At 34.4% G+C, this 22,377-nt stretch overlaps 2 protein-coding genes across 2 annotated transcripts in view; both read right to left on the bottom strand.

Moving 5' to 3' along the window:
* The window catches only part of LOC144450554 (muscle M-line assembly protein unc-89-like), a 144,961-nt gene extending 134,678 nt beyond the window's left edge, over nucleotides 1-10,283 (bottom strand). Inside the window, exons 1-4 of the mRNA XM_078141198.1 lie at nucleotides 10,247-10,283; nucleotides 7,572-7,659; nucleotides 4,954-5,154; nucleotides 1,758-2,252 (exon numbers count right to left, since the gene is read on the bottom strand). Coding sequence (XP_077997324.1) covers nucleotides 1,758-2,252; nucleotides 4,954-5,154; nucleotides 7,572-7,659; nucleotides 10,247-10,265 — 803 coding nt within the window. The 5' untranslated portion in view covers nucleotides 10,266-10,283. The remainder of the gene's footprint in view (nucleotides 1-1,757; nucleotides 2,253-4,953; nucleotides 5,155-7,571; nucleotides 7,660-10,246) is intronic.
* Nucleotides 10,284-13,540: 3,257 nt separating this feature from the next.
* LOC144450678 (titin-like) overlaps nucleotides 13,541-22,377 on the bottom strand; it is a 450,019-nt gene continuing 441,182 nt past the window's right edge. Inside the window, exons 341-346 of the mRNA XM_078141331.1 lie at nucleotides 21,762-21,937; nucleotides 20,788-20,988; nucleotides 20,105-20,321; nucleotides 19,273-19,562; nucleotides 17,817-18,098; nucleotides 13,541-14,882 (exon numbers count right to left, since the gene is read on the bottom strand). Of these exons, the coding sequence (XP_077997457.1) occupies nucleotides 14,569-14,882; nucleotides 17,817-18,098; nucleotides 19,273-19,562; nucleotides 20,105-20,321; nucleotides 20,788-20,988; nucleotides 21,762-21,937 (1,480 nt within the window). The 3' untranslated portion in view covers nucleotides 13,541-14,568. The remainder of the gene's footprint in view (nucleotides 14,883-17,816; nucleotides 18,099-19,272; nucleotides 19,563-20,104; nucleotides 20,322-20,787; nucleotides 20,989-21,761; nucleotides 21,938-22,377) is intronic.

Here is a 22,377-nt window from a genome sequence, read left to right as displayed (position 1 = left end):
TAATAAAACCATTGGTAGGGAACCTTGGTTTAATGACTGGGAAACTTGCTGAGACTTTCCCTACTTATTACCCATAACAAAAACATTGGTTAGGAACCTGGGAGAATGACAGCGTGGGCAATTCAGGTAGATTTTAACTATTGACTACCCAGAACAAAAACATTGGTAGTGTAGGGAACCTGCTAGAATGACAGCATGGAGAATTAGACTTTAACTATTGACTACCCATAACAAAATATTGGTAGGGGTCGAACCTGCTAGAATGACGGTATAGGGAATTAGATTTTTATAACTGCTGACTACCATAACATTGATAGGGAACCTGCTAGAATGACAGCAGAACTCAGGACCTGGTACATTTCACCAACTTTATTACCTGCATTTCTACTACACTGCAGTTACAATACTGATAACTTGATGTAGTTTTAACCCCCTCCCATGGGACTCTAAGAAAGTCTCTGTTATTAAAAGTTCCTTACAGATAAGTCCTAGCAATACCAAGGGATACATGTGATTAAATACAAGTTATAAAGTTTACATGAAGTCACTGTGTACAAGGTTAAACTTTAAATGTAGTGTTTTGATAAAAAAGTGGGGCAATTGATCTTATTCAGTGTGTGTCCATGGAGGTAAAATGAGGCTGATAAACTCTTTGAGTGAAAACTTTCAAGATAGTCAATATTTATGTACGTTCTGTATGTAGAGGAATGTACTGTTAGGGTTGCCAGTTGTATTGGTAGTACAAAGAGGAAATAAAGGCTCAGAATTGCTACTGTCAATATTTGTGTACACATGTACAAGGATATTGTTCTAGTTTATCACGTTGTCCTTGGGTAGAACATGTGGTAAATCCTATGTGTGTGATAATACCGTGACTTGGTACTTTAGGAAGCTATGCTTGCTTGATACTGATACCACTTCAGACATGCTGACTTGATCATTACACCACTGTACAAATTTACGAAAAGAAAATTCTAGAAACTGAATTATTTGAAGTGTAGATAAATTTAATTTTATGCCTGTATTTTTGTCAGATTTTATGACAGAAATGATGAAAACGTTATTTCAAAACTAGCCTAAATGTAATCATGTAAATGACTTCATCTTACGCAATACATCTTGGAACCAGAAAATTGACAATTATAAGACTGATATTGAAGTTTAGTTATTAACTATGTAATTACAGCCTAATTATAGGGTGTCAAGGCTTTAAACTGGCCATATTGATGAGAATTGAGTGTTTATGTTGGATTTTTAATTTGTAAAGCAGTTTTATTATGGCATCCTACTTGAAAAATAAATGTGAGACAACCCATACCATGTTTTTGTTTTTAAACTTTCTCTTGGAAACTTTCTTGTTAATGTAAAAATATAGCAGTTGGCTAAATGATTGTATTTTATTTACTTATTTTTGTATGCTTTACCATGCTCGCTAAAGCATGATGTTACGCAATAAAGATTGATTGATTGTATTAACTCAATACATTGCAAAAAGGTAAAAAATGTATAAAAAATTTGTTATTTTATGTACAATATTAAACATTTTACACATTTTCAGTCTTTTACAATTGATCAAGTTACAAACAAGGACTTGGCATATGTTGTTTCACATTGATATTTCAAGTAGGAAGCCATGATAAAATTGATTAAAAATCCAACATAAACACTCGATCCTCGTCCATATGGCCACTTTAAAGGGTTAATGCACTCTCTGGTTCTGTTATTTGATGGCAAATATACATAAAAAGATAACTTACGCTTTTTCTTTGATTAAAAGTTGGTCAATAAAATCCTTAGCATCATCTGAGATTTCATCAAATGCTTCGTCTTCAAAGTCCCATTCTGCTATTGTCACATTGGTCAGTGTTTCAGCATCGTTGTCTCCCATGAATGGAGACAGACCACTCAACAAAACATAACAGATTACACCAACACTCCACATGTCTGTTGCCAGACTTAGTGCTTCAAAGTTGATGACTTCAGGAGCAACAAATTCCGGTGTTCCTACCATCTCTTTCAGATTTTCCTTAGGATCATACTTGCGAGCCAAACCAAAGTCTATCAGTTTGATTTTGTTACTCTTTTTGCTGGCACATAGAATGTTTTCTGGTTTCAAGTCAAGATGAAGTATTTGTTGTTGGTGCATGTACTGAAGTCCATCACATATTTGCCTCATAAAGATAATAACTTCTTTCTCAGTTAAAATATAATCATCATCTATCACACGTTCAAATAATTCACCACCTCCAACTCTGTGGATGGAACGAAAAAATTCAAAATTGTGAGCATTTCACAGTGTTCATTTGCTCCAGGGAAGTCCTGGAATTTTAAAGGACTCCTGGGAAGTCTTGGAAAGTACTGAAAAATGTGATCAACTTAAGGAAAACTGAACGATTGATGTTATTGTAAGGCAGACAAAAAAATAATTGCGTGTTTCTGGTAACATGGCATCATAGAAAAGGGTAGGTAGGTCAGGATTTTATTTTATCTTCTAATAATTGTTTTCATTTTTGAAAAATATTGCTTCAAACCAAAAACAAACAAAATGCCGGTCGGAACAGCCCTTTTGTAACTCATTTATCTGCAGTGTTGTATGTTGTCCACTGTATAATTAATTTTAAGTTTCTGAGAACCAACTCGGACATTACAACAGACATTGACCACATCAGACACTGTGTAAACTTGGTGACACACTTAGTTATGGTTGTCTGTCTATTTTTCATTAACCAGGAGTTAAGATAAAAATTTAATTTGCAAGTATCTCTCAGATATCCAAATTTTATTTACCAGATAGCTGAACTGATAAAAAAGACTTAAGACTGAATAGATAGTAATATGAATGTTGGCTTGTGATCAGTCTAAACTTTACAACATTATTAAAGTCTGTCTACTAGCTAGTCTAGAGGCTATCTGTGGCATCAAATCTCTTCTCACTACAGTAAGACAAAACTCACAGTCAACATCATTTTACTACTGGCTAGTCTAGGCTATCTGTGGCATAGAATCTCTTCTCACTACCCTAAGACAGAATTTCACGGTCTAAACTTCAACATTGTTTTACTACTGGCTAGTCTAGGCTATCTGTGGCATGGAATCTCTTCTCACTATACCCTAAGACAGAACTTCATGGTCTGAACTTCAACATTATTTTACTACTGGCTAGTCTAGGCTATCTGTGGCGCAGAATCTCTTGTCACTACACTACACTAAGAGAGACAGGTCTTCAAAGCAACCAATATCCTCTGGACTGTCTCCTGGCTAAATCTGACTCTTGACTTCTTGACAGAATTCTCCATATTAAATGTTCATGTCTTGAAGGAAGAGTAATCATTAACTAGTGTAGTTTGAAACCAGGAAGGGAGAATTTTTAGGTTTGGTCAATGTTCATATAATTTTGAAGATAGAGATTTATATTTAAAAAAAAAACTGCACACAAGTTATAGTTAGTGAAAGCTAAAACTGAAGCTTTTCATCCACACCTATGGACTTGTTGTTCACCAGTCTACCAGTCTACAAAGTTTAGCTTTACATCAATCATTTGACGTTAAATGAGTGAGGTTTGCATGTTCATTTTATCATAGACTCTAAGGGTGTTCAGAAAGTACAAGTGGCCTTTGCACCCTTATTACCTTGTTCAGAGAGAAACTCTACTTACTACATACTAGCCTACAATGTCATGGTGTCCATAAATATCTCTCTCTATTGATAAGAAAGCAATTAGATACCAAGCTAACTTGACATATTTCCTACAAGCTTATCTCAGACTTTGCTCTTAGATTTACAACATTTTATCTTTACACATTCTCCATTTAACAACTTTTGATTTCACTATCATGTTTTGTCACTTTTCATTGGTATGTGTATAATTTATACCAATAAGGAACTTCCAAACCTGCCATGTTGAATGTTGCATCATGGGAAATATAATAAATATCAATCAATCAATATTGTAAACAATATTGTTAGTAGTTTGTAACCAAAAATAATGTTGTCATGGTTACCCTGATCATTGTAGGAGGGTCATTCTATTGCTAGCTCTAGATTAGGTATTACGACTCTGATAACTACAGATATCTCATAGTCCTTTGCCTCTGAGCGTCCTCAGTCTGGATTGCAAGCTCCCTATTCTGTATTGCTAGCACAGTTGTCAATATTTTGATATATTTCTGTCATTGAAACATTTCAATATTATGTCCAAATACCAGGTTTGAGTTGTGTCAGCCTCAGGTGATCATTAAATGATTAAGTATGCTTTGGTATGTATGTAGAATACAGCAAGTGCCTATCAGCAAAAATTACCCTCAAATGTCTGTAACGTCAGCATTTTTATGTCCTCTCGGAATGATAGTAAAATTTATAATCAAAAGTGACAAAAATGTGGGAAAGTTTTACAGTGAATATTCAATGGAGTGGTATTGAGATTTGAATGTGGTAAAATGTACAATGCTTCAATTTGTATGTAGAATGCATTTTAACATGTAGTAAATATTATCCCCAAATGTGTATAACTTTCGCATTTTCATGCCCATTTGGAATGATGGTACAAATATGATCATAAAACTGACAAAAAGTGTGAAACTTGTAGACCTGAATTTGATGTGATTTATGTGGTAAAATGTCAAAACATAGTATCTATGTAATACATAGATACTCTAATTTCACACAAGGTCAATAGCTTGGTATCAATTGTTAACCCAGATCCGGATTAGTTGAGCTTAGTGACAAAGACCCTTTTCTGATCCCCTGAAAACTTTAGTGACAACATCAATAAACACTTTATTACACAATATAATGCAACTCCTCCATGTAATTTTCCAGCCTAAGAAACACATAAACAGCACTGAAGCAGTACTTATCACTTTACAAAAAATGCATAATGGGTTCCCTGTGTGAAAAGATTGTAAAAAATACAGTTAAATGATAGCTGTAAAGTTTAATGATTTTAACACTTACAATTCAAGTATCATAACAATTTCTGATGTTGTTTCAAAAGCGTCAGCACATTGTAACAGTTTTGGATGTTGTAATTTATTCATGATGCTGATTTCCCGCTTGACTGCTTCCTTCTCAGATGCTTTGCATTTGATAAACTTGGCAGCCCATACTTTATTAGTGCCATTTTCAATGCATCGGTAGACGGTTCCAAATTTCCCTCTGTTGAAAAAAAGAATACAGCAACGGAAATATGTGTATTTTATTGATGGTTAGATGATATATAAGTCTTGAAACTTGTTTATGTTGGAATGTATAAATTTAAACCAACTAATGACCCACTTCATGTGTCATAAATTTTTACAATTCCCCACTTTTACACCAGCTTTAAATATTTCAATACATTCCTTGAGTTGATTATAAACCTACAGTCTAGCCAGTGCATTGCCCTGACTTTTTTTCTGTCCTAGCCAATCAAGAAAGCTAATATGTCTGATAGAGGGCCTCATTCCGAATCTGAGTATAACATGATGAAGAACAGGATGTGATTAGTCACGTAATTGTGTTCATTCATTAACCATATTTCTTGTGTAATAGCTTGGTACAGTACAGTAGAGTAAAATGCAGTACAGTACAGTACAGTACAGTACAGTACAGTACAGTATATTTTACTTGGCACAAAACCACAATACAACATTCAAAGAAAGACTAAATATAATAATAAATATATTAATATATAAATTAATACAAACAATTATAATATAGTAAACAGTACAGTGATACATTTTCCAAGCTGTGGGTAATAAACCTATTCCATGTCCAAAATAATTCTTTTATATAGTTGGTATATTGGCTTTCTTAGACAGAATATTATAGGAAAACCTATAGTGTCCTGGAATTGACATGTTCCAGCCAGTGATAAGGGAACTCTAGCTTCAGGCTACAGGATTCTAAAACCTTGAACCATTGAGTCTATTTGAAGATACTTTTACCAATTAAGTAAATTTGAAACTCTATATGCATAGTTGCTGTAACCTGACCTAACCTAGTTCTTCAGGCCGACTATGTTGTTATGTATGTTTTACAGTATCATTAGATATAGATACATTTCACAGAGAACAAATCCATACATAAATCAGCTAAGGCCTAAACAAAAATGTTTGGTTCTATTTACCCAACCCCATCTAGTTTTTACTGACTCTGAACTTTTTAAAACATATTCGAGTAAAAAATAATAAAATCACGAAAGTTGTGTAGTCTGGCGAGAAATAGTGGATGCGGAAACTGACATCAACTTAAAAAAAAACAATGTAAAACTGTTCTTCCAATCTGTACATCTGATGGGAAGAAACTAATAACTCAGACACCATTTAGAAAACAACGGAAAACATAACTACCTGCACTAGACACTCACACATGAAAAAAATATAATAAAATTAAATAAAAAATCTACCTACTTCACCTATTCTAAAATTGAGTATAATCGCAATCACATAATTTTTTTAAAAGCCTAAACTGAAGTTCTTTCCTCCACAAAATACACTTTAATATTTAGCAACTATTGCTGTACGTATTAAAGGCATTACAATGCAATGGAGAGAATTTTTTTACAGAATTTTGATCAGATTTGTCAAACCTATACTCTAGTGAACATGGGATGTTTTTTTTATGGCGAGGGTGGCTAGGGTGAGGAGGTTACTGTATTTTGGACTAAAGGGGATTAAAATGTAGATAATCCTAGGAAATGAAGACTAGATTAGATTAGACATGTTTGTTATCAATAGTTAATGGTTCAACCACTTGTTGATCATTAATTAACTGTGTACTGCTATGTAAATGATACCATATGAATACCATAGTGGATTAAAATTAATGTCAACAAGTACTCTTTTGACCTTTAGAAAAACTTCCTTTTGTCCTCAACAAGCCTGTATCAGGTCAAAAATACCACTTTGACTTGAGTAAACAACTCTTTGATGTAAACAAAACCCTCCAATTTGACAGAATATACTCTGTTCTGAGTTTATCAAGCTCCCTTTGACCCCAGCAAGCTAACCCATTTGACCCCAACGACCAACCCTCTTTGACCTCCATAAGCATCACTGTTTTACCATAGCAACCTGAATGAATAATTATGGAATTTTACACTGTTTTTATAATTTGTTAATAATATATATAAATTTAAAGTTAAGGGTTTTTTCATTTTGCAAGTATACTATAACTTTCTCAGACAGACTAGTTGACTAAAGTACAAAAACTCCATTTGTCCTCTTCAAGTATATTTTGTTACATCAACTGTACTGTACACTAAAAACATTTCAGTATGTAGACAAATAAATGGATGAATTATTACATTCTGAGGACAGGTAACTGTTTAACTTAGATATCAAATTGAACCAAAGTTTGTTTTACCAAATAGTGAAAAAAAATACTGTGAGTTAGTGAAAGTAACCACAAAATAATATAACAATACGATTCTAGTGAACAAAAATACACGATATAATTGGTGAAAGTAGGAAACTAAAGTAATGTGATGAGGACCATAGAAATAGTTTTCTTGTAACTACGGTAATTGAAATCCTACTTATAAGTTATATGTAGGGTATGACTATTTTGAAAGAGTATTTATTAAGACTTACTTTCCAAGTTGTTCTTTGATGGTGTACAAGTCACCGACTTTCTTGTCTTGTCTGATGTCTACCTGACGAGATCGGAATGGGTCTTCTTCTGTGAAAAGAAATAAATAGTAATACAATATATATTCATCATGGAAGTACTAAGATTCATACACAAGTTCTCTTCTTTCACTTTTGATTTGAGAAACAGGAACAGAAACAGTTTTGTTTGAAACATGTCTGATTCTCAGTCAAAAATGGAAGAAGAGAAACTTGTGTATAAAATAAATAAATATGAAAAGAAACTGAATATCATTTTTCAATCAGTAAAATAAGTCTTTAGTATTTTTTTTTTTAATTCTCTCTGGGCCTGTAATAGCCTGTGTCTGTCCATCTAGAGGGTGTCTTTGGCTTCGAATCTCTTCTGAAATTCTGGGTAAAAAAATTAAGAGAGATGTTGAGATTCGAAGCCACGGCTAGTCTCCGACTACCTGTGTGTTCACTGCTAGCTGAATGTATGACTCTGATACACTCATTCACTGTTATGTATTGTGAATGCAAGTGTAGTGAAATTACTGAAAAAAAACCTTAGGAAGATAAGGAAGTCCAAGGAAGTTAATAAAAAACTGACTTTTTCAGGAATACCCCCTCAATCAGAACTTAAGTCTCTTTACTCTTGTCAAATTAATTCTGAAGTTAAAAATGTAAAATGTAAATTTTTTTTATAATTGTGTGGGAAAATATATCATTGGAATCAGATTTAGTCATTATCCCCTATGGTGATGGACTGAGGTTGTGAACATATATACGCTATTTGAATATATATTAGTGCAATTCTATATAAATCCCCAATGGCGTAGGCGGAAAGATAAAAGGTTGTGAAATGCCCAATAGTATAGCATAGTTTCATGTTAATACTTTGATAACCTTTGCCTACTTCAGGCTATGTACAGAGTATTATAATGAACTTGATCTTGTAAACACTTGTATTAACCGAGGTAAATAAAAGTCTACTTTTAATGCCAAGTCTGATAAATATTACAAACAGTTTGTTGGTATTTCTACCACTAGAGTTTTTACACTTCAAGGTACATTCTTTAGTAGTGTAGAGACTTCAGTGTCGTCGTGTCACTAACAAAAAATACAGTAGTTTTAAACATATTCTTTGATGAACACTCTGATTTTAATTGCAAAACATACAAAGGGACAGAGTTTTAGACATTGAGATACACTTTGACTGTTGTAGTATAGAAAGAAGTTTATTTTTATTCTACCACTGGAGGTGCAGATGTTGAGGTACTTTGTAAGTATTGTAAACTAGGGAAGCTATTCAAAAGTAGGAATGTGTGCTAATTGTTCTGTACAAGAGAGAATGTCATGGGTTACATAGTTGTAATGTAAGAAAATAAATACATAATGTAGATCATATATATATAGCACTTCAAGCTCTTGAAAATAATGAATTGACAAGTCTCCGGGCTGTTCTCTTGTTTTTATTTCACTACATGTAAAATGACAGCGTTTTAGACACTTATTGTTGTAGTATATAAACCGAGGAGACTATGTTTACTAATTTGTTCTGTACAAGAGATGTCATGGGTTACATACTCTTAGAAAATAAATACATTGCACTTCAAGGCTATCATTTGACAAGTCTCTGCAGGGCTATACACACAACATGTAAAATGACAGCGTTCTAGACATTTAGTGATGTAGTTATATAAACCAGGGAGACTATGGTGACTAATTTGCTGTGTACAAGAGATGTCATAGGTTACATAGTTTTAGTCTTGGAAATAAATACAAGCTTTAGTATATATTACACTTCAAGGCTGTGGAGATAATGACTTAACAAGTCTCTGGGCTATACACTTTTGTTTTTTATTTGATTATCTACAGAGTTTTAGACATTTAGTGTTGTTATATATAAACCAGGGAAACTATGTTTGCTAATTTGTTATGTACAAGAGAATGCTATAGGTTACACTTAGAAAATAAATACAAATATTGCACTTCAAGTCTAGTGGAGATAATGACTTGACAAGTCTCTGCAGGGCTATACACACAGCATACAAAAGGACAGAGTTTTAGACATAATAGTGTTGTATATAAACTTGGAAACTATTGAAATGTTTACTTATTGTTCCAAAGAGATGTCATTAGTCTAGCGCTGTTCTTCATTGAATCTTACATTTCTCTTTACAGTCAGGGTTTCAGAAATGATTCGATACCAGGTTGGCATCCAAACTAAGATGTCATGGGTTACATATAGTCTTAGAAAATAAATAAAGTGTGTAGTAATTCAAGGCTTGTAGAGATAATGACTTTACTATTCTTATTTTTATTCCACAGCATACAAATTAAACTTAAAGGACAAAGTTTTTAGAATAGTGTTGGGGTATATATTAGGGAAACTTATCAAATGGTTGCTAATTATTCTGTGGAAGAGATGTCATGGGTTACATAGTTGTAGCCTCACAAAATAAATAAAGTGTGTATAGCCCTTCAAGGCTTGTGGAGATAATGCCTTGTCATTTACTGTTCAGATAATGATTTGTGATTAGCTATTCTATACATAGCATTTAGAGGGGGTTAAGTCCAGCCTTATCTACTTGAATAGCAGCTTGTTCCACTTGAACAATTTGACATGTATAATGTGTGGGTAATAGCAGTAAATCAATGAAAGGAATGGTCCTTACCCTCCGTATCACTAGCCATTCTTGTGTCAACCACTTCACTCTCTGCAACCAAAATACAGAGAGGGTGCAAATACATGAGATTGATAGCAGCCTGGCTGGCCTAGGTGGCTCACTAACTTTGCACTCTGTGATTGGCTGCCACACTTCATACATGTTATTGTGACACATACAAGCACTGATACAGCCATTGCAAAAAATCCGTTACCATTGAACAATGAAACATGTTTTGAGAGTGCTGCCTTAGACTAATTAAACTCAACAAAAATTGTTTAGTCTAGAATTTGTTGGAGTCCACCAGTCAGTCCATCAAGAGGTTAATTATACCCTAGAGTCAACTAATTTGCAGAAGGTTTAACTTTTCAGTTTTTGTTGATTTTACTTAGCAGAGTAAGGCTATTATACAACATGTTTGATTAGCAAATAGTAACGGATTTGTTGAACTGGCTGTAACATCCTTCACGCCCAAGATAGCTAAATAGTGATTTATTGACAACTACTAGTGTGGTATTTGTACACATTTATACATGCCATTCTGTAAATATCACACTGACATTACTCACATCATGGTACCTAGTGTCACTTACATGTCACCAATCATACTTGGTCTCCTGCTTGTAGACGGAGTAAGTTCAGTCTAGTGCTATCTGTGGCATTGCGAATCTCAGCCATGTAGAGATGTTTCAATACTCCAGATAGTTGACTAGTTTATAGAACTCAATTCTGACATTGTCCTTCTATGTGAATACACCAGCGACAGCATTTTGGATATTTGTAAATACCTAATAATGCAGTTTTTTGTATTACCAAACCATCCTTGAGTATAATATTAGTCCACAATGATGGTCTTGGAGAAGGAAAAGAATGTGATTGTCAGAATATTGAGTCCCAACTTACTGAGTCTGCAAGCAAGGACTGTCATGGCTCAGAGACTTGCCTATCTGACTCAGCATACAGGCTTGATATGTTCTTGTGAACAATACTTTGAAGCTAGTCAGCTATAACTTATAAGTATGTGGGCCATATCACCATATAAGGCTGTGTACTCTAACTTTTTAATAAAATGATAGCTGCCAGAAATTAATAATGAATTCTCTACATACATACATATGACCCTTAGAATAGAATCTAAGGGTATCGACTTCAGCGCTATCCTTCTTGGCATTCAAATAATACTACACTTAGATTCTAGGCTATATGACCTACGTCCCTAAGTGTGTTGAGTCTTGGCCGGACTGTGTTACTATATTGTTATCAGCAATGCTATGCTTTGCTCCAGGCTACAATGTATTCCCCCACTCTGACTAACCATACAACAATGTTAATTATGCCACGCTGAGTTGTCAAATATGAACAAATCCAGACATAGATCCGATGCCTAGCTATGTGAAGGCATGTACAAGTCTATATTGATGGTATTACCTGTCCTCACTTGGGGAGATACGCTGCACTTTGTTCAGGGTATTCTATGAGATTTTAATCTGTTAATTTTGGGATGTGTCACATGTTTGCTTGTATACCAAACTTCTTAACTGGAGTATAAACATATGCAATCTCATCTTGCTCATTAGCATGCAAAGTTTGACCTTTGACCTGCATTCCAAAGTGCAGATTGTGCTTAAGCGCTTATTTGTAATTTTTAATGAGAACTAGTGGATTGTGGGTAATTTGAGGGCAATTTTGAAAGGGGAGTCCTAGTATAGTTGGTTTTACGTGACTAATGTGTTATTATTGGTTCTGAAATTTTGTGTAGTTTCTATGCAGTGCACAATTAAGCAGTGTTGGGTAGGGCAGGGAATTTATTTGGTAGACAAACCATGGCGGGTTTACTCTGACTACAATATATCATTGTTGATGTACTAGTAATACTTTTTACCAATGTTTGCATCATTTAAAAGGAATGGGTCTTTCATCTTAGTAACAATGGTCACAACAAAAGGTTATTCAACACTGCACGGGATTGTATGCAATGTCTAAGCACAACAAACCCATAGTTGTCGTTTTCTTTCATTCATTTTAGGTTGTTTTCATTTGTGACATTGCAAAGATAAAGTAAAGGGTGTGTCAATACTTGTATCTATACAGGGACATTGACTAGTTTTGACTGTAATCTTGGACTGTCACACATATTTACAAATCACATTCTATGCACTCTAACTTTGATACTCAACTTTACACCACAGAACCTTTCTCATTATGATAACTGAATAACTCCTTTAGGTCCCTCCTTCTATGATGTGTGCAACAATATTATAATCAGAATGGGAGGGGGGATACTAACCCTCTCATCAATTTTTACTAGATTTATCCTATAGTTAGAGAGGACGGAGTGTGATCCTTCATAACTACATTCATTGAGTCATTCTTCTATAGTACAACAGTAAGAATAGAAGTGAAAGGGAGAGAAGGGTGTGCACCCTCTCAGACATGCTTTCTTTGGATTTGCCCTACTACAGTATCGTACAAAGGATAGAGAGTACATTTGATTGGTGCAGGGAGGGGGAAGGGGCACTGTGGGGAGGAGAAAGCTTCTTCACCATTTCCAAAAATACATTAATCACAGCTCTTGTTTGCTTTTATCTGGACAATACTTTAACAGGGGTGGGCATATGACATATAATATTTTGATGGTGCCAACAAGAGGTGACTAAACAGCCGACCTAAAAAATCAGTTGTGATAAATATATACATTGCAATATACTTGACGTGTCTATCACTGTGTGCCAACTATGATACAATATATCTATTATGAGAACTGATTCTTTCTTTGAGTGACAAATCATCTCTTGTTAATAGTGTCAAAGATTCCAAAGGCTCACCATTAGTAAACTGTTGTCCAGCTAGAAGTTAACAAGAATTGAGAGCTACAATAGTCATAATGTATTTCTCTCATGTTCATTTCTTCAAACTTCAATCAAAGTAAGATATATACATATGGGAAACTACTATTTGATACAATGTGGATGCTTTCATACTTTTTACAAATATGAAATAAACCTTTCACATAAATTGAGCCCTCTAGAGTTCAAATATGTCATAGCGAATAATTCAAAATTATGATTACTGAAACTGCGCAATACTTTTGGTTTGTTTTTTACTTAACGCAGGAGGCAACTTTATGAAAATTACATGAAATTAAGAAATTTGATAACTTGGGGTTTCTTGATAATCTTAGATGTCTTCACCAGTTTTACAGTACTGATAGAGGGCGCACTTCACTGGAATGGTCTATTCAGTTTACAAGTAGATACAAACATACATGAAGGGTGGCAGTCAAACACATAACACAATATTCCATAGAGTAGCAAATCGCAGTGTTTTATTTTCTAGCAAACTATGAATTTGATACAAAATTATATATTCGGCTGTAAAAAGTGGATACGACCTATGACCTAATGCAGCTTTGCTAATGTCGGTACTTTTGTAAAAACGTCAAAAATCTCTCTATACTTTCTATGAGGTGTTAATTATACAGACTGGCATGCCTTGACAGCACACAGGTATCAAAAATTAAAATTGCATCCTCTTTGATAACCTTTGCTCAAATTTTTCTCTTTCTTTTCAACCCTTTCCATGCCATATATTTTATACACAGTTTAAAAAAATATTTATTACAAATTAAATTTAAAATTGAATTGCCTCAGATGTAAATTATATTGAGTGAACTTACAAGATTTCGGTGATTGTAACATTTTTGTAAACAACAAAAATGACAATGAAAGGGTTTAAAAGACTTTTTGCCAGACACCTCAAAAAAGCTACAAAACAAAATGTTAAGTAACACCTTCACATGTTATACACACAACCTGTAACAACAAGTTTCTATCCAGAGTATATATATTATTATTAATATTAAATTATTTTTTTTTAATGGTTATTAGAACTAAACTATAGACACTCTAAGTACATTTACAGGTTTTAATATAACAATATGCTGATGTAAACAAAACAAAAAAAACTAATCATAATACACTGAGCTAGACTACAGTACTACTAAAGTACATTTACGATATACAAGAAGGCATGCACAAAGATAGCCTTTAAACTGTTCATGCTAGGCATGCAAAGTCAAGTCAAGTTCAATGATAAGGAAGGTATCATTAAAATGCAATCAGGTAGTCAAGTCAAAGTCTTCAATCTCAGAGATGATATATATATAATTTTTTTTTGGATGATTGCTTATCATGTATAAATGTCTATAAAGAGCATGGCAGATATGCAAGTGCATTAACAATGAAGTCAGATGTATAATATAGAGGGGGGTCAAGTCCAGTTGATTTGTGACAATATAATAAGTGCTGTGGATTGGTTTCAAGTTCTGGTTCTTAATTAGGTGACATACCCAGGTAGGAGTGAACAGTAACAGGATCTGATACCACACTGGGATCACTTTGGCCGAAACAGTTCACTGCACAAACACGGAATTCACACTCGGAATCTGTACACAATTCCTTGAGAGTATAACTTGTCTTGTCAATATTAGCGAGCTGGCTCCACTGATCTTTGTGGTGGTCAAAACACTCTAGGAGATAGCTTGTGATTGGAGCTCCACCGTTGTTTGAGGGCGCTGTCCAGCAGATTTCAGTGCCTGCCTTGGTAGTCCCTGTGACTGATGGTTTACTTGGAGGGTCTGGTTTGTCTGTACACATAAACAAACGAGAATTAGTAAGAAATTTATTGATGTGTTTCAAACCTATCATCAAGTTATTAAACTAAATTGGTACTTAAAAAGAACTGAGCAACCAGTTAAGTAAATATACTTCAGGTCTGTTATACTATAAATCATAGCTTGACACAATGTGAATACACTGAATACAAAAATCAATGTGTACTAGAAAAACACAGGAAACGCTTTGGTTAAACTTTACTCACTATTGCAAGATGGGAAACAATTCCAAAGCATTTAGACTAATACTATATAGTAACAATGTCTCTGGCTTCTAGCCAATAACAAACACACCCTGTCAAAATATGCAGCATTAGCATTCTGGGACTAATTTGTTTGAAAACCTAAAAGTTTCATAATATATGAGAGGTTGTGCAAGATTTTTTCAATATATATCATATCTTTCCATTATTTAAGAATTAATAGTCAAGTGACCTTTGTTTTGATGCAAAGTTTTCAAGATACCCTGGATGATTAAATACCGTTCGCAAAGGTTAAAGCAGTAGTTTTGTTTTTGTCCTGGATTTTTGTGTATAGATTTTGTGTGCAAGTGACAGAAAACATATTATATTTTTTAAGCAAGGAGAAGAAGATTTAAGTTAGTTTGTACTTTGAAGATATTATACTTTGTATGAAGGCCCTCCTCCCACCTTGCTATTTGTCTATAGATTTTGTAGACTCACTTTATACTGACATTCTTATTTGACCCTGTATGACATTTAACCTTTAACCTTACTAGATGGATGCAAGGACTAGTGTACTTTTTACATTAGCCATCACAGTGACCTTGTCCTCAAAATTTTTATCTTTTTTCTTGGCTCCTAAATGAATTTTTACAGAAGTGCTGCTGTGGGAACAAAACCACCAATAATTAAATGCAGTGTTCCTAGGCACTGAAGGGGGTGACATTTTTTGAAATGAATAAATCTATCTTCACATATGAATACCTTGTAATGATAACAATGGTGTAAACATGGTTGCTAGGTGATGACAAATGTCTTTGGTATTTCAAGAATAATGTTAGTAGTATATATAGTAAAGCCAAATACACAAAATATTTTTTTCACAAAAGATTTACTAATGGTACATTCATCAGGGTTCTGAATAAATTTAGTAAACATTTATGTAAAGGAAACAACACTACATTGCTATAATTTAGCAAACTTTCCCATTAATGTCACTGGATTTCTAAAGTAAATCTTTGGACATACTGCATGCTATCAATCCATCTAAAAGACCTTCCTAAACTACTGGGGCATGATTTCAAAAGAGTCTATGGATGCAGAACAAAGCCACTAGACTAGTAGACAGGCAATGCAGTCATAAGTATAATTTTGGTAAAATCTGCCATCTGTCTAAGACATTTTATCATAACAGCCATCAAATTGACCCGTTTTCATCTCCTAGGCTGTGAAACCATGACAAGAACAACTGACCATACTATTTGGGGTAGTCAATACTAATACTAATTATGTCTAGTTGAGGGCTACAGGTAAGTTTAGCCAATAGCCATGGAAATGGCAGTCTGCGGGCTCATACGGTGCTAAATCACAACAGCAAATTTAAATACCAAAGGCTTTGTCATCACAATCCACCATTTCAGTTCATTTCGCTAAGCAGTATTAAAAGTCACTAATTAGAATCTTTTGCTTTGGATTTGACTTAGTGAAAATAACTGGAATGAAAGATTTCCAACTAATAATGGCTTGAATTCACTAAGATTGTAGTGAAACTTAGTGAAATGAAAGATCTCCAATCAGTCTAAACTAACACGGATAAACATTCCATAGGTACAAATTAATGTGTAGTCACACACCTGCTATTCATACAGGTATCAGATAAAACCCAACTGATTTCACTAGTATAATGAATATTCTTTGCAGTAAATACAACCTATTGTTTACATCTGAAAAGATTCTCATAATCTTAACACAATATGTTCCTTTTTTACCCATGAGTTAGCGCCACCAGATTTATTTATTTATTTTTTTTTGGGGGGGGGGGGGGGGGAATCAAGTTATTTCTGGTATGATAAGAGATTTTCATTATTTGCAGCTATTATATATGTTACGCCCAATCGTGTTGCCCAGGTTATGAAGTGGGTGTGGTAAGATATGCCTAGTACATGAAATGAGCATTTTTTATAGGACACACACAAAAAAGAATAAGAATCAAACAACTTTATTATAATACTTCACAATTCTTATTTAATTATAATTCAGTGTAGCTTGTGTTTTTAATAAAGTATTATTGCCCCCCAAATTTAATTTGGCCCATTTTAGATCGTAATCTATACTTTCATTTGTATAAGGTTGACCATTCCATGAATTGGGCAGTTTCATGGATTGGGTGTAATATATACACTACACTAAGTCTGGATCTTCTGTATACTGTAAACCTAGATATTTTTTACACTAGATATTTTCGCAGTCATCAGCTACTAATTACTAGACTGGTACATTGTTTTAATCTACAAGAAGGCATTTTAGTCACTACTAAATTTCCAGATTAATAAGCCTTACAAAACATGATGTCACACTATTGATACTGGGTGTTTAGCCAGGGTATTAATCTGAAATTTCTGACTATAGTTTAACACCTATAATTTCCTATTCCTATCATCAAATATATGCTAATTGATGTAGTTCTATATTTGTTTTCTTTGGCCAAAATTCTAATATCAAAGTTAGAAGATTTGTAGTACAGAAATACGTTCCAAGAGTTACATGCTGTCTCTGAGACATGTTATTTCCTAAAGTATGATTTTCAAACAAATAAGTCCCAAAAATGCACTTTGCTTGAAAAAAATTTGAAATGTGTGCAGTCGGTTGAGTTTCCTAGAAATCAGTCCTATAGGAGCAGTCTCCACCAAGGGTTAAAGGTGAGGTAATATACACATAGACTTACCACAGATGACCACCATGACATGGCAGTCGTCACTACTAGTAGGGTTGCTAATAGTGACATTGTAATCTCCGCTGTCAGCACGCTGGATATGATTGATGGTGAGTTGGGTGGAGCTGGGTGTTGTTTTGATGTGAATCTTGTCTGTTGTTTGTATCACTTCATTATCTCTGTACCAGATGGCTTGTGGATCAGGGGTACCACTAAAGCCACACTGGAGATTTAGAGTTTCACCAGCTGTCAGTTTGATGTCTTTATCAGGGGTTGTTTCAATCTTAGCTGCAACTGTAATATATAAACAACAACAAATATTTAGGTGCTGTGTCAATCTTACCTGCAACTGTAAAAGTAAGGGTTAGTGGAGAACAGAATTATTTTGTGGTGTCTTTACAGAAGGAGGCAACACTAGAATCATGTAGCAAACTTGTGATTTTTAATTCTGGGAGAAACTACTAAATGGCTGCAGATTACAATTTTGGTCTTTAATGTCACAGATCAAGATAGGGTCATACTGTACAATCATTTTTTCTGTGAATGACAAGTACATGTTTTGCCTTTTCAACGTTGTGGAGGTGGGGCATACATCTGGGACCAGTACAGTAGCAAACTCACTCTACTCAAATCAGGTGTTCTGAAATACCCTAATTACATGTCTTGTCAAATATGTCTGACCACTTGTTAGAAGTTGATGTATAGGTTTGCATACAGAATGTATAAATATAGAAAGACAAATAATGACAGCATAAAAATAACTTATTACAGCAGTCCTTCCTATGGTTTTAGACATAATGTGATGGAATGTAGTACATGTACCGGAACTGTGTGAATAACAGTAGACTACTGTGGTACTAAGTAGATGTTTTCATATCATTGCATATACAGGGTATGACTCATGCTATATGTATGAAAACAAAATATGTGTAAAAACAGTAGTCTTGTTGTGTATGATGGGGTCTTTGTAAATCTCAATTCAAAACCCTCAATCAGACTTGTTAAAAATTCAAAACGAAAAAATGTAGTCTGGAATTTGAGAAACTTCATATACATTCCTCAGGTTGACAATTTGGGATTTGATGAATGGAAATTTTTGTTTGTAACTAGGACCCAAGGTCCAGTAAGAAACTTTTATATTTGTGTTAAAATTGTGGTTTCCTTCTGGGCATTTGTCGTCAACTCAGAATACCATTTCACTAAGTGGAAATTTGGAAATATTGTAAAGTCTGCAGTTTCTTAAATATTAACTATGGAATAGTTCGAGACTTCTGGTCTCAAGTTACTGCATTACATAAATCTGTTCAACAATTTTGATGGGAAAGAGGTATAACGGGAAAATGTTCTTCGTACTTTGTTTGGATTTGAAATTAAGTTATTGTGTCAGAAATTACACAAAAGAGTTGTTCAAAATTTTGGTGGGAAAATGAAAAGAGTATAGTATAAGTAGAGAAAATGTTGTTATTACCTTGTTTTTGATCTACCAATACAGTGGCGGCTGAGGTAGATTGTCCAACAGAGTTGACAGCTTTACATGTATACTCTCCTTCATCTTGTACAGTCACGTTTATCAATGTTAGTCTACATACTCCGTTATCTTGTTGGCAAATCTGAATGTTATCAGAGGCCTGTAGAAGTTTGCCATCAAGTAACCATGATACTTGTGTAGTAGGTTCCGCTGTTGTCATTTTACAAGTTAGGGTCAAAGTGTCATCTTCTGTGCACTGTTGTTCTTCAAGAAGTTGACTAAATTCAGGTCTGTCAAAAAATTCAAATACAGAGATTAACTTATAAGTATAAAGAAAGCAATAATTTGACGAGATGAATTGCTATCCTTGCACTTGTGTAAGTCAGTCAGTTAATCAATACCCCCATCTTTCCAATCAATAATCAGTTTGCCTGCCAACTGATTGGCGAGGGGTCGAAGATACAGCTAAAATGATGTAGGCTTGGTGTTTCACTCATGTAACATGACATTTCAGACAACTTTTAATGCAAAAGAAACAATTACAGTGGGGATGTAGAAGTAGTCAAGTTGTCAGTTATAATAAACAATTGCAGCCACTAAAAATCATCAAGTCTATGTATAATGTTTTCATTAGAAGCCTGTTTTTACTGCACAGTGAAAGAATAGCAACGCTTATCAGTGTTCAATGTGATTGGGCAAAGGATACTGCTGTCTTTATTGTGTCTCTGTTATTGAAATACATGTATGTCCCATGAGTGAAACACCAAGCCAACATCATAAAACATCTCTCTCTACACACACACACACACACACTTCCATTGATGTTACTTACTTGTTGATTGTAGGTTTTTGTTGTATTTGTACTGAAAACCCACAGGTCGTAGATCCCACTGAGTTGCTGGCACAACAACTGTACTGCCCAGCATCCTCTGGGAAGATCTCTTGGATGACCAGACAGTGGGTGTCTCCCTTTGTCACGTAATGAAAATCTTTACTGTCTGCAATGACTTCATTATCATGGTACCACCTCACAGTGACTGCTGGTGTACCTAAAAGACAACATTAAATAGACACAAAATTAATCATCATTTCTAAGATTGATTCTAATGACTTTTTTCAACCAAGTTTTCCCAAACACAACAACTATCACTATTGCTGTTCCTTATACTTATTTCATGCACACGCACACACGACATACTTAATTTTTGATGTGGCAATTCTCAGTACCTGCAATAACATTTCACCTCACGCCATAGGGTCAAAATATTTTAACGTGTGCCTAAAGTAATGGAAGTTACATGTATGGTATTGACTGAGAAATTGAATGTATGTTATTTTTATGAGGGAGAGAGAGATATATTGATTTCCTCCCCCTGTAAAATGTATTTAGCTTGTTTATCCTACACTTAAGTCTTAACTATCAATTTCGCCCCTTCTTGGAAATAGTGTCATTATCAAAGTTTCACCTAACAGTATGTACACAAACTGATTGAAACAAGCAATTAAAGTTAATACCTGTGATTTGACATTGCAGTTTGAGTTGTTCACCTTCCTGGACAGTATGTTCTGTACTACTACTTCCTGGGATGAATTTTGGTGCTGTTTGCTGGCTGTCTGGAGATGTTGATGACTTCTTGTCACTTCGCCTACTGTCATCCTTAGATCCACCAGATTCTCCTGTGGTATCCTCCAAGACATCCTCACCTGTGCTCATACCTGTGATGAAAATAGTCATTTGGGATTACAAGCTGCTCATTCTCTAATATTTGATGCACATCAGGGGACATGGGGCTGAGGTAATAGGGAACTTGCAATCCAGACTGAGCATGCTCAGATGCAAAGGACTATGGGATTTAATTTTATCTGTGGTTATTGTAATACCTAATCTGGAGCTACCAATGAAAACACCTCCCACAATGGTCAGGGTAACTATGAATTGATTATTCGTGGTTGCAAATTGTAACAGTATTGTTATTATAACATTTCCCATGATGCAAGTTTGCAAGTTCCCTATTGAGGAATATTGAAACATATAATAATTAACTTTCTCTTTGGCTAAAAGTCACCAAGTATCAATCAATTTTCAATCTATTACTCAATCTGTATCCAATTATCATTTAAAAGTCAAGGAAAATGATGGTTAAGCAATTCTCCGATGACTCTTTTTTACTTACATTTTAATGTATGTATTGTTGTATTATGTCTGCGATTTCTTTTTTTGTGTATCTTGCAATAAAGTTTTAATAAGACTAAAATCCAATACTGTGTTTAATTCAATGGGACAATAAAAGTTTGTAAATTCTCTTGAAAACAAGATCATGAAACCATAATTTCTAAAACTATTTCGAAAGGACCAGGAACAAACCTTAATACAGCAAAGTTTGGAGAAATTTGATTTTCAAGGAAATTGGTCCCTGACTGTCACCAAGAGGTAGTGTTCTATCTAATGGGAGGTGCAATTTTTGTAAATATACCATAGCAACACTTACTTTCAACAAACAAGTTTGCTTTACTGGAGACAGAACCTGCAGGATTTTCAGCAGTGACAGAGTATTCTCCACTGTCTGAGGGCAGTGCATCAGGGATTATCAACGAACACAGGTCATCATCTTCAAATGAAAAATTATAATGGGCACCATCACTTAGCTGTTTACCATCTTTGTACCTGTAAATAAATCAAATCAAATATTACTATTAGAATGATTGCTGTTTGTTGGATTGAGAGAATGTAAAGATACCCAGTAAAATGTATGAAAACATACCAAATGTTCTATCCTTCCAGGTCCCCATTTATACAGTTGGTTTGACTGGGGCAATTATGATTAAAATTTTGCACAAGGACTTAAGGTCATTCAGAGACAAAGTGATGAGGCACAATGTCGCACAAGCTCAATAAGCGAACATCATTCGTTTAGGACAAAACCCCCTCCCCCTAAACGAACGTTCACAAGTGCAACATTACAGTTTATATATGATGTAATCCACTATGAAAACTGTAGCAGTCACACCTCTACGATTGCTGCAATGTGAAAACATGATGCTACACGTGAAGTTCCAACCTTATGAACCTGTTTACTCAGATGATGTCAAAACACATCAAAATAC

This window comes from Glandiceps talaboti, chromosome 20 (assembly GCF_964340395.1).
Source record: "Glandiceps talaboti chromosome 20, keGlaTala1.1, whole genome shotgun sequence".
Lineage (NCBI taxonomy): Eukaryota > Metazoa > Hemichordata > Enteropneusta > Spengelidae > Glandiceps > Glandiceps talaboti.
This window is presented reverse-complemented; position numbering and strand designations above follow the sequence as displayed.